The sequence below is a fragment of the Bombina bombina genome, chromosome 7, assembly GCF_027579735.1.
Source record: "Bombina bombina isolate aBomBom1 chromosome 7, aBomBom1.pri, whole genome shotgun sequence".
Taxonomy (NCBI): domain Eukaryota; kingdom Metazoa; phylum Chordata; class Amphibia; order Anura; family Bombinatoridae; genus Bombina; species Bombina bombina.
This window is the reverse complement of record NC_069505.1, coordinates 50,329,889-50,347,343: the sequence shown is the minus strand read 5'-3', so window position 1 is coordinate 50,347,343 and position 17,455 is coordinate 50,329,889. Positions and strand designations below refer to the sequence as shown.

At 40.2% G+C, this 17,455-nt stretch overlaps 1 protein-coding gene across 1 annotated transcript in view; it reads right to left on the bottom strand.

The window, feature by feature from the left end:
• Positions 1-17,455, bottom strand: part of DAGLA (diacylglycerol lipase alpha) — a 205,261-nt gene that overhangs the window by 73,738 nt on the left and 114,068 nt on the right. The window contains exons 7-13 of the mRNA XM_053720097.1: positions 17,206-17,340; positions 17,031-17,108; positions 16,803-16,927; positions 15,643-15,802; positions 14,474-14,557; positions 14,316-14,393; positions 14,127-14,207 (exon numbers count right to left, since the gene is read on the bottom strand). Coding sequence (XP_053576072.1) covers positions 14,127-14,207; positions 14,316-14,393; positions 14,474-14,557; positions 15,643-15,802; positions 16,803-16,927; positions 17,031-17,108; positions 17,206-17,340 — 741 coding nt within the window. The remainder of the gene's footprint in view (positions 1-14,126; positions 14,208-14,315; positions 14,394-14,473; positions 14,558-15,642; positions 15,803-16,802; positions 16,928-17,030; positions 17,109-17,205; positions 17,341-17,455) is intronic.

Here is a 17,455-nt window from a genome sequence, read left to right as displayed (position 1 = left end):
TTTTCCATTGCTGTTCAAATTAATAAAAGCAGTTGGAATAAATTCTGTCACCACATCTAGTTTCTTTTTTCCTATGCCTGTACTCTAAACTCCCCTCTACTCTCACAAATGTTAGAGTCCAAAATATCTGTAATCCCAAAACCCAGACAGCTATTGTCCAATTTTCTTTCTTAACCCTGACTTAAAAAGTCCTAGCAAAAATACTTGCTAAACAAATACATCATATTACTGCAGCTAATCCATGTAGACCAGAGACAACACCAGACAGAGAGGTCCAAGACAACACCACCAGATACTCTTTTCTTACATGCTAAACAATTGCATATAAAACAGAATTTATGCTTACCTGATAAATTACTTTCTCCAACGGTGTGTCCGGTCCACGGCGTCATCCTTACTTGTGGGATATTCTCTTCCCCAACAGGAAATGGCAAAGAGTCCCAGCAAAGCTGGTCACATGATCCCTCCTAGGCTCCGCCCACCCCAGTCATTCGACCGACGGACAGGAGGAAATATATATAGGAGAAATCATATGATACCGTGGTGACTGTAGTTAGAGAAAATAATTCATCAGACCTGATTAAAAAAACCAGGGCGGGCCGTGGACCGGACACACCGTTGGAGAAAGTAATTTATCAGGTAAGCATAAATTCTGTTTTCTCCAACATAGGTGTGTCCGGTCCACGGCGTCATCCTTACTTGTGGGAACCAATACCAAAGCTTTAGGACACGGATGAAGGGAGGGAGCAAATCAGGTCACCTAAACGGAAGGCACCACAGCTTGCAAAACCTTTCTCCCAAAAATAGCCTCCGAAGAAGCAAAAGTATCAAATTTGTAAAATTTGGCAAAAGTGTGCAGTGAAGACCAAGTCGCTGCCTTACATATCTGGTCAACAGAAGCCTCGTTCTTGAAGGCCCATGTGGAAGCCACAGCCCTAGTGGAGTGAGCTGTGATTCTTTCAGGAGGCTGCCGTCCGGCAGTCTCATAAGCCAATCGGATAATGCTTTTAAGCCAAAAGGAAAGAGAGGTAGAAGTCGCTTTTTGACCTCTCCTTTTACCAGAATAAACAACAAACAAGGAAGATGTTTGTCTGAAATCTTTAGTAGCCTCTAAATAAAATTTTAGAGCACGGACTACGTCCAAATTGTGTAACAAACGTTCCTTCTTTGAAACTGGATTCGGACACAAAGAAGGTACAACTATCTCCTGGTTAATATTTTTGTTGGAAACAACTTTCGGAAGAAAACCAGGCTTAGTACGCAAAACCACCTTATCTGCATGGAACACCAGATAGGGCGGAGAACACTGCAGAGCAGATAACTCTGAAACTCTTCTAGCAGAAGAAATTGCAACCAAAAACAAAACTTTCCACGATAATAACATAATATCTACGGAATGTAAGGGTTCAAACGGAACCCCTTGAAGAACTGAAAGAACTAGATTTAGACTCCAGGGAGGAGTCAAAGGTCTGTAAACAGGCTTGATTCTAACCAGAGCCTGAACAAATGCTTGAACATCTGGCACAGCTGCCAGCCTTTTGTGAAGTAAAACAGATAAAGCAGAGATCTGTCCCTTCAGAGAACTTGCAGATAATCCTTTCTCCAAACCTTCTTGTAGAAAGGATAGAATCTTAGGAATTTTTATCTTGTTCCATGGGAATCCTTTAGATTCACACCAACAGATATATTTTTTCCATATTTTATGGTAAATTTTTCTAGTTACAGGCTTTCTAGCCTGAATCAGAGTATCTATTACAGAATCTGAAAACCCACGCTTTGATAAAATCAAGCGTTCAATCTCCAAGCCGTCAGTTGGAGGGAAACCAGATTCGGATGTTCGAATGGACCTTGAACAAGAAGGTCCTGTCTCAAAGGTAGCTTCCATGGTGGAGCCGATGACATATTCACCAGGTCTGCATACCAAGTCCTGCGTGGCCACGCAGGAGCTATCAAGATCACCGAAGCCCTCTCCTGATTGATCCTGGCTACCAGCCTGGGAATGAGAGGAAACGGTGGGAATACATAAGCTAGGTTGAAGGTCCAAGGTGCTACTAGTGCATCTACTAGAGTCGCCTTGGGATCCCTGGATCTGGACCCGTAGCAAGGAACCTTGAAGTTCTGACGAGACGCCATCAGATCCATGTCTGGAATGCCCCATAATTGAGTTATTTGGGCAAAGATTTCCGGATGGAGTTCCCACTCCCCCGGATGAAATGTCTGACGACTCAGAAAATCCGCTTCCCAATTGTCCACTCCTGGGATGTGGATTGCAGACAAGTGGCAGGAGTGATCCTCCGCCCATTGAATTATTTTGGTCACTTCTTCCATCGCCAGGGAACTCCTTGTTCCCCCCTGATGATTGATATATGCAACAGTCGTCATGTTGTCTGATTGAAACCTTATGAATTTGGCCTTTGCTAGTTGAGGCCAAGCTTTGAGAGCATTGAATATTGCTCTCAGTTCCAGAATGTTTATCGGGAGAAGAGATTCTTCCCGAGACCATAGACCCTGAGCTTTCAGGGGTTCCCAGACCGCACCCCAGCCCACCAGGCTGGCGTCGGTCGTGACAATGACCCACTCTGGTCTGCGGAAGCTCATTCCCTGTGACAGATTGTCCAGGGTCAGCCACCAACGGAGTGAATCTCTGGTCTTTTGATCTACTTGAATCGTCGGAGACAAGTCTGTATAATCCCCATTCCACTGTCTGAGCATGCACAGTTGTAATGGTCTTAGATTAATTCGTGCAAAAGGAACTATGTCCATTGCTGCAACCATCAATCCTATTACTTCCATGCACTGCGCTATGGAAGGACGAAGAACAGAATGAAGTACTTGACAAGAGCTTAGAATTTTTGATTTTCTGACCTCTGTCAGAAAAATCCTCATTTCTAAGGAATCTATTATTGTTCCCAAGAAGGGAACTCTTGTTGACGGGGACAGAGAACTTTTTTCTTTGTTCACTTTCCATCCGTGAGATCTGAGAAAGGCTAGGACGATGTCCGTATGAGCCTTTGCTTTTGACAGAGGCGACGCTTGAATCAGGACGTCGTCCAAGTAAGGTACTACTGCAATGCCCCTTGGTCTTAGAACCGCTAGAAGGGACCCTAGTACCTTTGTGAAAATCCTTGGAGCAGTGGCTAATCCGAATGGAAGTGCCACAAACTGGTAATGCTTGTCCAGAAAAGCGAACCTTAGGAACTGATGATGTTCCTTGTGGATAGGAATATGTAGGTACGCATCCTTTAAATCCACGGTAGTCATAAATTGATTTTCCTGGATAGTAGGTAGGATCGTTCGAATAGTTTCCATTTTGAACGATGGAACCTTGAGAAATTTGTTTAGGATCTTGAGATCCAAAATTGGTCTGAATGTTCCCTCTTTTTTGGGAACTATGAACAGGTTGGAATAAAAACCCATCCCTTGTTCTCTTATTGGAACTGGATGAATCACTCCCATCTTTAACAGGTCTTCTACACAATGTAAGAATGCCTGTCTTTTTATTTGGTTTGAAGATAATTGAGACCTGTGGAACCTTCCCCTTGGGGGTAGGTAATTGAATTCCAGGAGATAACCTTGGGAAACTATTTCTAGCACCCAAGGATCCTTAACATCTCTTGCCCAAGCCTGAGCAAAGAGAGAAAGTCTGCCCCCCACCAGATCCGGTCCCGGATCAGGGGCCATCCCTTCATGCTGTTTTGGTAGCAGTGGTAGGCTTCTTGGCCTGCTTACCCTTGTTCCAGCCTTGCATTGGTCTCCAGGCTGGTTTGGGTTGTGAAGAATTACCCTCTTGCTTAGAGGATGTAGAATTAGAGGCTGGTCCGTTTCTGCGAAAGGGACGAAAATTAGGCTTATTTTTAGCCTTAAAAGACCTATCCTGTGGGAGGGCGTGGCCCTTTCCCCCAGTGATGTCTGAAATAATCTCTTTCAAATCAGGTCCAAATAATGTTTTACCCTTGAAAGGGATGTTAAGCAATTTTGTCTTGGAAGACACATCCGCTGACCAAGACTTTAGCCAAAGCGCTCTGCGCGCCACGATAGCAAACCCTGAATTTTTCGCCGCTAATCTAGCTAATTGCAAAGCGGCATCTAAAATAAAAGAGTTAGCCAATTTAAGTGCTTGAACTCTGTCCATAACCTCCTCATACGAAGATTCTTTATTGAGCGACTTTTCTAGTTCCTCGAACCAGAAACACGCTGCTGTAGTGACAGGAACAATGCATGAAATTGGTTGTAGAAGGTAACCTTGCTGAACAAAAATCTTTTTAAGCAAACCCTCTAATTTTTTATCCATAGGATCTTTGAAAGCACAACTATCTTCGATAGGAATAGTAGTGCGTTTGTTTAGAGTAGAAACCGCCCCCTCGACCTTGGGGACTGTCTGCCATAAGTCCTTTCTGGGATCGACTATAGGAAATAATTTCTTAAATATAGGGGGGGGGGGACAAAGGGTATGCCGGGCCTTTCCCACTCTTTATTTACTATGTCCGCCACCCGCTTGGGTATAGGAAAAGCGTCGGGGGGCACCGGAACCTCTAGGAACTTGTCCATCTTACATAATTTCTCTGGAATGACCAAATTGTCACAATCATCCAGAGTAGATAATACCTCCTTAAGCAGTGCGCGGAGATGTTCTAATTTAAATTTAAATGTCACAACATCAGGTTCAGCTTGTTGAGAAATTTTTCCTGAATCTGAAATTTCTCCCTCAGACAAAACCTCCCTCATGGCCCCTTCAGATTGGTGTGAGGGTATGTCAGAACAGTTATCATCAGCGTCCTCTTGCTCTTCAGTGTTTAAAACAGAGCAATCGCGCTTTCTCTGATAAGTAGGCATTTTGGATAAAATGTTTGCTATAGAGTTATCCATTACAGCCGTTAATTGTTGCATGGTAATAAGAATTGGCGCACTAGATGTACTAGGGGCCTCTTGTGTGGGCAAAACTGGTGTAGACACAGAAGGGGATGATGTAGTATCATGTTTACTCCCCTCATTTGAGGAATCATCTTGGGCAATATCATTATCTGTGGCATTGCTGTCCCTACTTTGTCTGGACACTATGGCACAATTATCACATAAATTTAAATGGGGAGACACCTTGGCTTTCATACATATAGAACATAGCTTATCTGATGGTACAGACATGTTAAACAGGCTTAAACTTGTCAACAAAGCACAAAAAACGTTTTAAAATAAAACCGTTACTGTCACTTTAAATTTCAAACTGAAAACACTTTATTACTGAATATGTGAAAAAGTATGAAGGAATTGTTCAAAATTCACCAAAATTTCACCACAGTGTCTTAAAGCCTTAAAAGTATTGCACACCAAATTTCAGAGCTTTAACCCTTAAATTAACGGAACCGGAGCCGTTCTTACATTTAACCCCTATACAGTCCCAGCTATATGCTTTGCTGAGACCCAACCAAGCCCAGAGGGGAATACGATACCAAATGACGCCTTCTATAAGCTTTTTCAGTGGTTCTTAGCTCCTCACACATGCATCTGCATGCCTTGCTCTTCAAAAACAACTGCGCATTAGTGGCGCGAAAATGAGGCTCTGTCTATAACTAGAAAAGGCCCCCATCTGAAAAAGGTGTCCAACACAGTGCCTGTCGTTTTTCTAAACAATCCCCAAGATTATAATAACCATTAATAGTTAGAATCTGCAAAATATGCCTAGCAAAGCAATCGTTTTAGCCCAGAAAAATGTCTACCAGTTTTTTAAGCCCTTATGAAGCCCTTTATTCTTTTATTTAACTAAGAAAATGGCTTACCGGTCCCCATAAGGGGAAATGACAGCCTTCCAGCATTACATAGTCTTGTTAGAAATATGGCCAGTCATACCTTAAGCAGAAAAACATAATTTATGTAAGAACTTACCTGATAAATTCATTTCTTTCATATTAGCAAGAGTCCATGAGCTAGTGACGTATGGGATATACATTCCTACCAGGAGGGGCAAAGTTTCCCAAACCTCAAAATGCCTATAAATACACCCCTCACCACATCCACAATTCAGTTTAACGAATTGCCAAGAAGTGGGGTGATAAGAAAAAAGTGCGAAAGCATATAAAATAAGGAATTGGAATAATTGTGCTTTATACAAAATCATAACCACCACAAAAAAAGGGCGGGCCTCATGGACTCTTGCTAATATGAAAGAAATGAATTTATCAGGTAAGTTCTTACATAAATTATGTTTTCTTTCATGTAATTAGCAAGAGTCCATGAGCTAGTGACGTATGGGATAATGACTACCCAAGATGTGGATCTTTCCACGCAAGAGTCACTAGAGAGGGAGGGATAAAATAAAGACAGCCAATTCCTGCTGAAAATAATCCACACCCAAAATAAAGTTTAACGAAAAACATAAGCAGAAGATTCAAACTGAAACCGCTGCCTGAAGTACTTTTCTACCAAAAACTGCTTCAGAAGAAGAAAATACATCAAAATGGTAGAATTTAGTAAAAGTATGCAAAGAGGACCAAGTTGCTGCTTTGCAGATCTGGTCAACCGAAGCTTCATTCCTAAACGCCCAGGAAGTAGAAACTGACCTAGTAGAATGAGCCGTAATTCTCTGAGGCGGAGTTTTACCCGACTCAACATAGGCAAGATGAATTAAAGATTTCAACCAAGATGCCAAAGAAATGGCAGAAGCTTTCTGGCCTTTTCTAGAACCGGAAAAGATAACAAATAGACTAGAAGTCTTACGGAAAGATTTCGTAGCTTCAACATAATATTTCAAAGCTCTAACAACATCCAAAGAATGCAACGATTTCTCCTTAGAATTCTTAGGATTAGGACATAATGAAGGAACCACAATTTCCCTACTAATGTTGTTGGAATTCACAACTTTAGGTAAAAATTCAAAAGAAGTTCGCAACACCGCCTTATCCTGATGAAAAATCAGAAAAGGAGACTCACAAGAAAGAGCAGATAATTCAGAAACTCTTCTGGCAGAAGAGATGGCCAAAAGGAACAAAACTTTCCAAGAAAGTAATTTAATGTCCAATGAATGCATAGGTTCAAACGGAGAAGCTTGAAGAGCTCCCAGAACCAAATTCAAACTCCAAGGAGGAGAAATTGACTTAATGACAGGTTTTATACGTACCAAAGCTTGTACAAAACAATGAATATCAGGAAGAATAGCAATCTTTCTATGAAAAAGAACTGAAAGAGCAGAGATTTGTCCTTTCAAAGAACTTGCGGACAAACCCTTATCTAAACCATCCTGAAGAAACTGTAAAATTCTCGGTATTCGAAAAGAATGCCAAGAAAAATGATGAGAAAGACACCAAGAAATATAAGTCTTCCAGACTCTATAATATATCTCTCGAGATACAGATTTACGAGCCTGTAACATAGTATTAATGACAGAGTCAGAGAAACCTCTTTGACCAAGAATCAAGCGTTCAATCTCCATACCTTTAAATTTAAGGATTTCAGATCCTGATGGAAAAAGGGACCTTGTGACAGAAGGTCTGGTCTTAACGGAAGAGTCCACGGTTGGCAAGAGGCCATCCGGACAAGATCCGCATACCAAAACCTGTGAGGCCATGCCGGAGCTACCAGCAGAACAAACGAGCATTCCTTCAGAATCTTGGAAATTACTCTTGGAAGAAGAACTAGAGGCGGAAAGATATAGGCAGGATGATACTTCCAAGGAAGTGATAATGCATCCACTGCCTCCGCCTGAGGATCCCGGGATCTGGACAGATACCTGGGAAGTTTCTTGTTTAGATGGGACGCCATCAGATCTATTTCTGGAAGTTCCCACATTTGAACAATCTGAAGAAATACCTCTGGATGAAGAGACCATTCGCCCGGATGCAACGTTTGGCGACTGAGATAATCCGCTTCCCAATTGTCTATACCTGGGATATGAACCGCAGAGATTAGACAGGAGCTGGATTCCGCCCAAACCAAAATTCGAGATACTTCTTTCATAGCCAGAGGACTGTGAGTCCCTCCTTGATGATTGATGTATGCCACAGTTGTGACATTGTCTGTCTGAAAACAAATGAACGATTCTCTCTGCAGAAGAGGCCAAAACTGAAGAGCTCTGAAAATTGCACGGAGTTCCAAAATATTGATCGGTAATCTCACCTCCTGAGATTCCCAAACTCCTTGTGCTGTCAGAGATCCCCACACAGCTCCCCAACCCGTGAGACTTGCATCTGTTGAAATTACAGTCCAGGTCGGAAGCACAAAAGAAGCCCCCTGAAATAAACGATGGTGATCTGTCCACCATGTTAGAGAGTGTCGAACAATCGGTTTTAAAGATATTATTTGAGAAATCTTCGTGTAATCCTTGCACCATTGCTTCAGCATACAGAGCTGAAGAGGTCGCATGTGAAAACGAGCAAAGGGGATCGCGTCCGATGCAGCAGTCATAAGACCTAGAATTTCCATGCATAAGGCTACCGAAGGGAATGATTGTGACTGAAGGTTTCGACAAGCTGCAATCAATTTTAGACGTCTCTTGTCTGTTAAAGACAGAGTCATGGACACTGAATCCATCTGGAAACCCAGAAAGGTTACCCTTGTCTGAGGAATCAAAGAACTTTTTTGTAAATTGATCCTCCAACCATGATCTTGAAGAAACAACACAAGTCGATTCGTATGAGATTCTGCTAAATGTAAAGACTGAGCAAGTACCAAGATATCGTCCAAATAAGGAAATACCACAATACCCTGTTCTCTGATTACAGACAGAAGGGCACCGAGAACCTTTGTAAAAATTCTTGGAGCTGTAGCTAGGCCAAACGGCAGAGCCACAAACTGGTAATGCTTGTCCAGAAAAGAGAATCTCAGGAACTGATAATGATCTGGATGAATCGGAATATGCAGATATGCATCCTGTAAATCTATTGTGGACATATAATTCCCTTGCTGAACAAAAGGCAAGATAGTCCTTACAGTTACCATTTTGAACGTTGGAATTCGTACATAACGATTCAATATTTTTAGATCCAGAACTGGTCTGAAGGAGTTCTCCTTCTTTGGTACAATGAAGAGATTTGAATAAAACCCCATCCCCTGTTCCGGAACTGGAACTGGCATAATTACTCCAGTCAACTCTAGATCTGAAACACATTTCAGAAACGCTTGAGCTTTTACTGGATTTACTGGGACACGGGAAAGAAAAAATCTCTTTGCAGGAGGTCTCATCTTGAAACCAATCCTGTACCCTTCCGAAACAATGTTCTGAATCCAAAGATTGTGAACAGAATTGATCCAAATTTCTTTGAAAAAACGTAACCTGCCCCCTACCAGCTGAGCTGGAATGAGGGCCGCACCTTCATGTGGACTTAGAAGCAGGTTTTGCCTTTCTAGCTGGCTTGGATTTATTCCAGACTGGAGATGGTTTCCAAACTGAAACTGCTCCTGAAGATGAAGGATCAGGCTTTTGTTCTTTGTTGAAACGAAAGGAACGAAAACGATTATTAGCCCTACTTTTACCTTTAGATTTTTTATCCTGTGGTAAAAAAGTTCCTTTCCCACCAGTAACAGTTGAAATGATGGAATCCAACTGAGAACCAAATAATTTGTTACCCTGGAAAGAAATGGAAAGTAAAGTTGATTTAGAAGCCATATCAGCATTCCAAGTTTTAAGCCATAAAGCTCTTCTAGCTAAAATAGCTAGAGACATAAACCTGACATCAACTCTGATAATATCAAAAATGGCATCACAGATAAAATTATTAGCATGTTGTAGAAGAATAATAATATCATGAGAATCACGATGTGTTACTTGTTGTGCTAAAGTTTCCAACCAAAAAGTTGAAGCTGCAGCAACATCAGCCAAAGATATAGCAGGTCTAAGAAGATTACCTGAACACAGATAAGCTTTTCTTAGGAAGGACTCAATTTTCCTATCTAGAGGATCCTTAAACGAAGTACCATCTGACGTAGGAATAGTAGTACGTTTAGCAAGGGTAGAAATAGCCCCATCAACTTTAGGGATTTTGTCCCAAAATTCCAATCTGTCAGACGGCACAGGATATAAATGCTTAAAACGTTTAGAAGGAGTAAATGAATTACCCAATTTATCCCATTCTTTGGATATTACTGCAGAAATAGCATTAGGAACAGGAAAAACTTCTGGAATAACCACAGGAGCTTTAAATACCTTATCCAAACGTTTAGAATTAGTATCAGGAGGACCAGAATCCTCTATTTCTAAAGCAATTAGTACTTCTTTAAGTAAAGAACGAACAAATTCCATTTTAAATAAATATGAAGATTTATCAGCATCAACCTCAGAGACAGAATCCTCTGAACCAGAGGAGTCATCAGAATCAGAATGATGATGTTCATTTAAAAATTCGTCTGTAGGAAGAGAAGTTTTAAAAGATTTTTTACGTTTACTAGAAGGAGAAATAACAGACATAGCCTTCTTTATGGATTCAGAAACAAAATCTCTTATATCATCAGAAACATTCTGCACCTTAGATGTTGAAGGAACTGCAACAGGCAATGGTACTTTACTAAAGGAAATATTATCTGCTTTAACAAGTTTGTCATGACAATCAATACAAACAACAGCTGGAGAAATGGCTACCAAAAGTTTACAGCAGATGCACTTAGCTTTGGTAGATTCAGCACTTGACAGCGATTTTCCTGTAGTATCTTCTGACTCAGATGCAACGTGAGACATCTTGCAATATGTAAAAGAAAAAACAACATATATATAAAGCAAAATTGATCAAATTCCTTAAATGACAGTTTCAGGAATGGGAAAAAATGCCAAGAACAAGCCTCTAGCAACCAGAAGCAATAAAAAATGAGACTTAAATAATTGAGACTAAAGTGACGCCCATATTATTTGGCGCCTAAATGCTTTTGGCGCCAAAACGACGCCACATCCGGAACGCCGACATTTTTGGCGCGAAATAACGTCAAAAAATGACGTAACTTCCGGCGACACGTATGACGCCGGAAACGGAAATAGAATTTTGCGCCAAAAAAGTCCGCGCCAAAAATGACGTAATAAAATGAAGCATTTTCAGCCCCCGCGAGCCTAATAGCCCACCGGGAAGAGTCAAATTTTTGAAGGTAAGAAAAAATGAATAAATCAAAAAATGCATTATCCCAAATATGAAACTGACTGTCTGAAAATAAGGAAAGTTGAACATTCTGAGTCAAGGCAAATAAATGTTTGAATACATATATTTAGAACTTTATAAACAAAGTGCCCAACCATAGCTTGGAGTGTCACAGAAAATAAGACTTACTTACCCCAGGACACTCATCTACATATAGCAGATAGCCAAACCAGTACTGAAACGAGAATCAGCAGAGGTAATGGTATATATAAGAGTATATCGTCGATCTGAAAAGGGAGGTAAGAGATGAATCTCTACGACCGATAACAGAGAACCTATGAAATAGACCCCGTAGAAGGAGATCACTGCATTCAAATAGGCAATACTCTTCTCACATCCCTCTGACATTCACTGCACGCTGAGAGGAAAACCGGGCTCCAACTTGCTGAGGAGCGCATATCAACGTAGAATCTAGCACAAACTTACTTCACCACCTCCATCGGAGGCAAAGTTTGTAAAACTGAATTGTGGGTGTGGTGAGGGGTGTATTTATAGGCATTTTGAGGTTTGGGAAACTTTGCCCCTCCTGGTAGGAATGTATATCCCATACGTCACTAGCTCATGGACTCTTGCTAATTACATGAAAGAAAGTCTGCCAACTGTTTCCCCCAACTGAAGTTACTTCATCTCAACAGTCCTGTGTGGAAACAGCAATCGATTTTAGTAACTTCTGCTAAAATCATCTTCCTCTTACAAACAGAAATCTTCATCCTTTTTCTGTTTCAGAGTAAATAGTACATACCAGCACTATTTTAAAATAACAAACACTTGATTGAAGGATAAAAACTACATTTAAACACCAAAAAACTCTTAACCATCTCCGTGGAGATGTTGCCTGTGCAACGGCAAAGAGAATGACTGGGGTGGGCGGAGCCTAGGAGGGATCATGTGACCAGCTTTGCTGGGACTCTTTGCCATTTCCTGTTGGGGAAGAGAATATCCCACAAGTAAGGATGACGCCGTGGACCGGACACACCTATGTTGGAGAAATTATATCCTAGTCTTCCCAGATGCCGCATAAGCTTTCAATAGGCTAAACTTGCCGTTTTGGTTTTGGTCCTCTCATGATTCCTCACATACTACTTGGTACACTGCCTAGGGGGCAATCTGTTTGACGAGCATCATGAAAGCACCCATCCCGCATATACTAAATACGGCAAGTCGGCATCTCACTGGAGCAAAAAGACTGGTATAGAATTTCCACTGACTTACGTAGGTCTTTGGCTTCCCGGGGACTTGGAATGAAGTATAAACTACTACTTCAGTGGTATTTTACCCTGGGCCTGTCTCAAAAAGATTCATTAGGGTGCATCAAGTGCTTGTTGGAAAGGCTGCAGAGAGTTTGGTACTTTGTCTTATCTATGGTGACAATATATGGGGACAACCAAATATGCAATTTAATGATTTATTTTTGAAAATCAACACAACATATTTTCTGCACTCTTTTGGGGGACAATGGCACATTATCTCCACTAATTACTTTGCTTAACCACAAATCCAAACTCCCATGTAACACCAGACTATGCCTGCTACAAATAGACCTTAACAGTGCTAGATCATTAACTGCCAAACAATGGAAATCTTCACATGTCCCTCATGTGCTTCCGCAGAATTCCTGGCTCTGGAAGTATATAGCTTTCTCAAAAGTCAAAAACTGGTGCAATTCTACAATATTATAATATTAAAAACAAATCCAAGAAGATTCTTACACATTCAGTGTCTCCCTTCCCGATTATGGCTCCACAAACCTATCTTTAAGGCCTTAAAGGGCTCTCCCCAATATACAAACTAACACCCAGAGGTGTCTTGCTTTTCCTTCTCTTTTCTACATTTCGCTTCCTATTCTCCTTTTTTGCCTTTGTACAGAGAAAAGAAGAGGTATTTCCTAGTAACATAATAGATGAGCTTGAAAGAAGACAGAAGCCCATTGAGTTCAACCGATACAGATCCTACCAGATTTATAGGAAAGAAGCTACCAATTGAACTTACTTAATACAATTAGAAGCTGGCTAATTTAACACAAGCAATCATATCCCTGAGTTCTGTTTTTAGCCAGAAATGTATCTAAACAATGCCGTGTATTGTAATTAGACTGAGTATACACAGCAAAAGCCGCACGCTAAAGGTGTTGAGCAGTCGCAACCTGTGTCAGATCAGCTGCTGAGCGTTTTATGTAGAAGGAGGCATGTCCTTTAAACAGACTGCGTATACACAAAAGCCGCACACGACAAAGACACATGTGTCAAATCAGCTGTTGAGTATGTTATGTAGAAGGGGGCGTGTCCTATAATCAGACTGTGTATACACAGCAAAGTCACACGCTAAAGGTATAACACGTCAGATCAGCTGTTGATATATAGAAAGGGACGTTGTCCTGTAATCAGACTGTATACACAGCAAAGCCGCATGCTAAAGGCGCAACATATGTCAGATCACCTGTTGAGTGTGTTATGTAGAAGGGGGCGTGTCATGTTAACAGACTGTATATATTTACTAACTGCTAGTTGCTTAAAGGGACAGTAAACTCTAAATACATTTTATTAGCATGGTATTGAGGTTATTCCCCGCCTGCCTCTAGTCATGGGTGGCACCATGTGGAAATTTTTATTTTACTACATTCCAGTGCTGATGTGTTTGCACATGTGCAGTAACTCTCCTTCAGTTACCTGCAATGTAACCTAGGTTCCAAAATGGCCGAACTCACAGTTACAGGGCGGTGCATGAATTTGTTTTTAGAGTTTAATATCTCTTTAAGAAACTCACAGTTTTTGTGTTAATAACTCTTTCTATACAATCAAGCATTTTACCAGCCATACCTGTAGTACTAGTCATATGCTAATTTGGTTTTAATAATAAAAGAGTATCTGATACAAGTCCAAATCCACAAGATCAGAGGGATGACAAAAAAAACAAACATTCTCATAAATAAAGTTCTCGTTATCTTCACACCGTGACAAATCCCTCATTCTCAGGAAACTCAGACATCTGGACCTATCACTTTACCAAAAACTCACTCACCAGATCTCGGCCAAATGCCTGGGAAAGCACCATTTCCTGCTCTAGCTTCTTCTTAATGTACTCAGCAGAAAGGACCATTCCCTATGGATGGTAAGGCAAAATAAATAACTTACAAACAGGTTTAAGGATAGGAGCTGAACAGTAAAACAGTTTAACCTCAAAATCACTTTACAACTGCAAAATCAATACCTTGTGTCCCAACCAAGTACCATGGTGTCCTTCCACCGGGAGGCGCTCTGCATCTCCAGTTAAGTCTGTCAAGGCATCCTGTAAAAATTAGTGGGAATGGTAAGGAGCCAAGTCTTTACCGCATAGCAACTTGACCTCTGCAGTGAGTGCACCCTTACCTTGGGAGAAAGGGTTCCACGGATACTAATAACAACTTTCTTTTTGTCATGATCCACAGCCACAAAGAATGGTGTTTCATAAACCTAAAGAGCAAAGCAGGAACTATCACCCACAGAAAACTTGTTTCCAATTCTATTTAAAGGGGCATTAAAAAAACTCATGTATTCAATTCTATTTAAAGGGGTATTAAACGGTATACAAACACTAGGTATTCTGATAAATTCAGAGCAAAGTTTAGCCTCAGAATACTATGTAGGTGTATTTAAAAAAATTATATTAGTTGTTTAAATAGTGACAAATAAGTGCATAGTTTCCATAACGTAATCGGCACTTCTGCCTTGCAAACTAGGCTTCCCTTATATAATCTTTTTCTGAGGACAATTAGAAACAGATAAACTATGCAAACAATAGCTGTCAGGAATATATTAAGGGGACACAAAACCCCCCAAAAATATTTTAAACAACTTTACAATGTACTTCTGTCAAATTTGCTTCTTTATATTGGTATACTTAGTTCAAGGAGCAGCAATGCACTGCTGGGAGATAGCTGATCAGGTGAGCCAACGACAAGAGGCATATACTGTATGTGCAGTCACTAATCAGCACCTAGCTCCCAAAGTCTACATAGGTACACTCTTCAATAAAGGATACCAAGACAACAAAACAAATTAAATGATAGAAGTAAATTGAAAAGTTATGTAACATTGTATGCTCTTTCTGAATCATGAATGTTTAATGTTGACTTTACAGTCCCTTTAATGTTTAAATTTTTAATAATGACTTTATCCCTTTCACATGCTTATATTACACACATCCATTTTGCTAACTTTATCTGTCCTCAACAGATAAGATAAGGGAAACCTAGGTTTCAACATGGTTCAATTGCAGCATAAGAGGACACAATAAATAATGAAAGCATATTATATATTTTATATTTTATTATGTTTAAGGTCCCTTTAGGCTTAGGCATAAAAATAAATAAATAAGCCTTAAGAACACAGCAAGGCTGGCACAACAGAAACATCAGATCATACTACTGAACTTATAAATCTGTAGGTTACCAGCATATCAAAAGCAAAGGTCTGCCACCATATTCTGCAGCACCTCTTCAGTTTCAGATATGTCAAAAAGAATATAACAGAAAGGTAAATGTAGACGATTCACTGACCGCATCATGGCATGAAGTGTACACAATGTCCACCATGCTCATGTTTTCATCCAGGAAATGCCGTTTAATAGCGATTGCATTGCAGCCACAGCAGTTATCCTCTTCAATGGTGACTCCGGGGGCAAAGCGGGGGCGGGAGGTGCAAAGACAACAACAACTGCTGTGTAGATGAGAAGAAACCAAGTAAGTAAAGGCTGGACCAAGCATGTAGGTGAGGGGTTTAAAGGATAATAACAAGGCAATACAATCCTCTATGTTATAGCATTTTGTTAATGTAAAAATGCTTATCTGCAACTATGAATTTAAAACCTGTAAATGGATTAAGCATACAGCTAAAGTCCACACATGAGCAGAAAATGTTTGGTTAGCCATTTAGGTGTGGCACATACACATAACCGCTATTATTGTTAAGATGTCTGTTGCTTAAAATTAACTGTGTGTTTAACCCATTTGTAAAGTTTAAATACAATGTTCCATTGAAGTATTTGTGTAATAATTTTTTTATTAGAACAGGGCTCGACAAATCCAGTAGCAAAGGAGCCACTGGTACCTTAAAATTAGTTCATGCAAATTCAAGAGAGTTCCACAGCAATATTAAAATCTACAGTTTTTCAATATTTCCTTAAAACATACAGATGGATATGATGCAACGTTTCGGGGTCATTATCCATCTGTATATTTTAAGGATATGACATAAACTATGGATTTTAATGTTTCTGTGCAGCTGAATCCTTTCTAGGCCTCATAGGAGTGACATACAAATAGAACTTTTATTGGGTTATTATATAATGTGTGTGTCTGTGTTAAACATTTATGCATCTATACACATACACTATATGTGTGTATAGTATACACATATTTGTGTATGAATATAATGTATACCTCTAAATGGTGGGCTAAACGTTTCTGGCTTCTAAATTTATGGGCTGGCTTCTAGATTTGTCGAGCCCTGTATTAGAGTATCAGAAGGAAAAACAGCAAAGAGGTTGTATCAGCATGAAATAAGGAAATGAGCAAAAGAGAACCTTAAAGACTGCAAACAACAAGAACAAAGCAGCAAAGCTTTTGGATTTTAGGAAAGAAAGGGAAAGAGTATGAAAACATAAACATGTCTAGTATAACTAGAACCACAAAGAAAGACAATATACAGCGATACTTACGAACATGCTCCTGCCAACTTGCAGATGCCACAGGTCGGCTTCCTGATGAGATACATGGGCCACCCATAAGCTGCTAAAGCAAACAGCATGTAATAACAAACCTCCTTATACTTCTGCATCTCTTGCTGAAAGAAGAGAACAAGGATGAGGAAGAGATAAGGAATAATATTGCATATACAATGAATAAGCAGGCAGAGTGAATTGGGCGATCCTATGTGCGTTACTTACCGCATTTTTCAAATCAAGGTATTTTGTTTCCTTGGTTACGGGCATCCCGGATAGGAAGGCCAAGATGTCATTATTAGCCTAAAAATTATAAATGTCAGAACACTTAATATGCAGAAATGCAGCTTTCCACTTCACTGTATTAAGTCACATACATAAAGTTACCATCTGAACACACCTCATCCAAGACAGCATTGCGTTTGGCTCTCTGACGTTGACGTAATAGGACCAGCCCAGCGATGATGTCAGATGGAACAATGTCAAGATCTCGAAAAAACTCAGCAAACAAGTAGGCAATTTCTGAGTATGCATCCTGGGATAAAAAGTGTGATAGAAATTAATGCACTATTTTTTTTAATTTTTTTAGAAAAAAACTATTAAAGGAAGATTGTAAAGTGCATAATCATGTACTTTAATATCTGCTATGA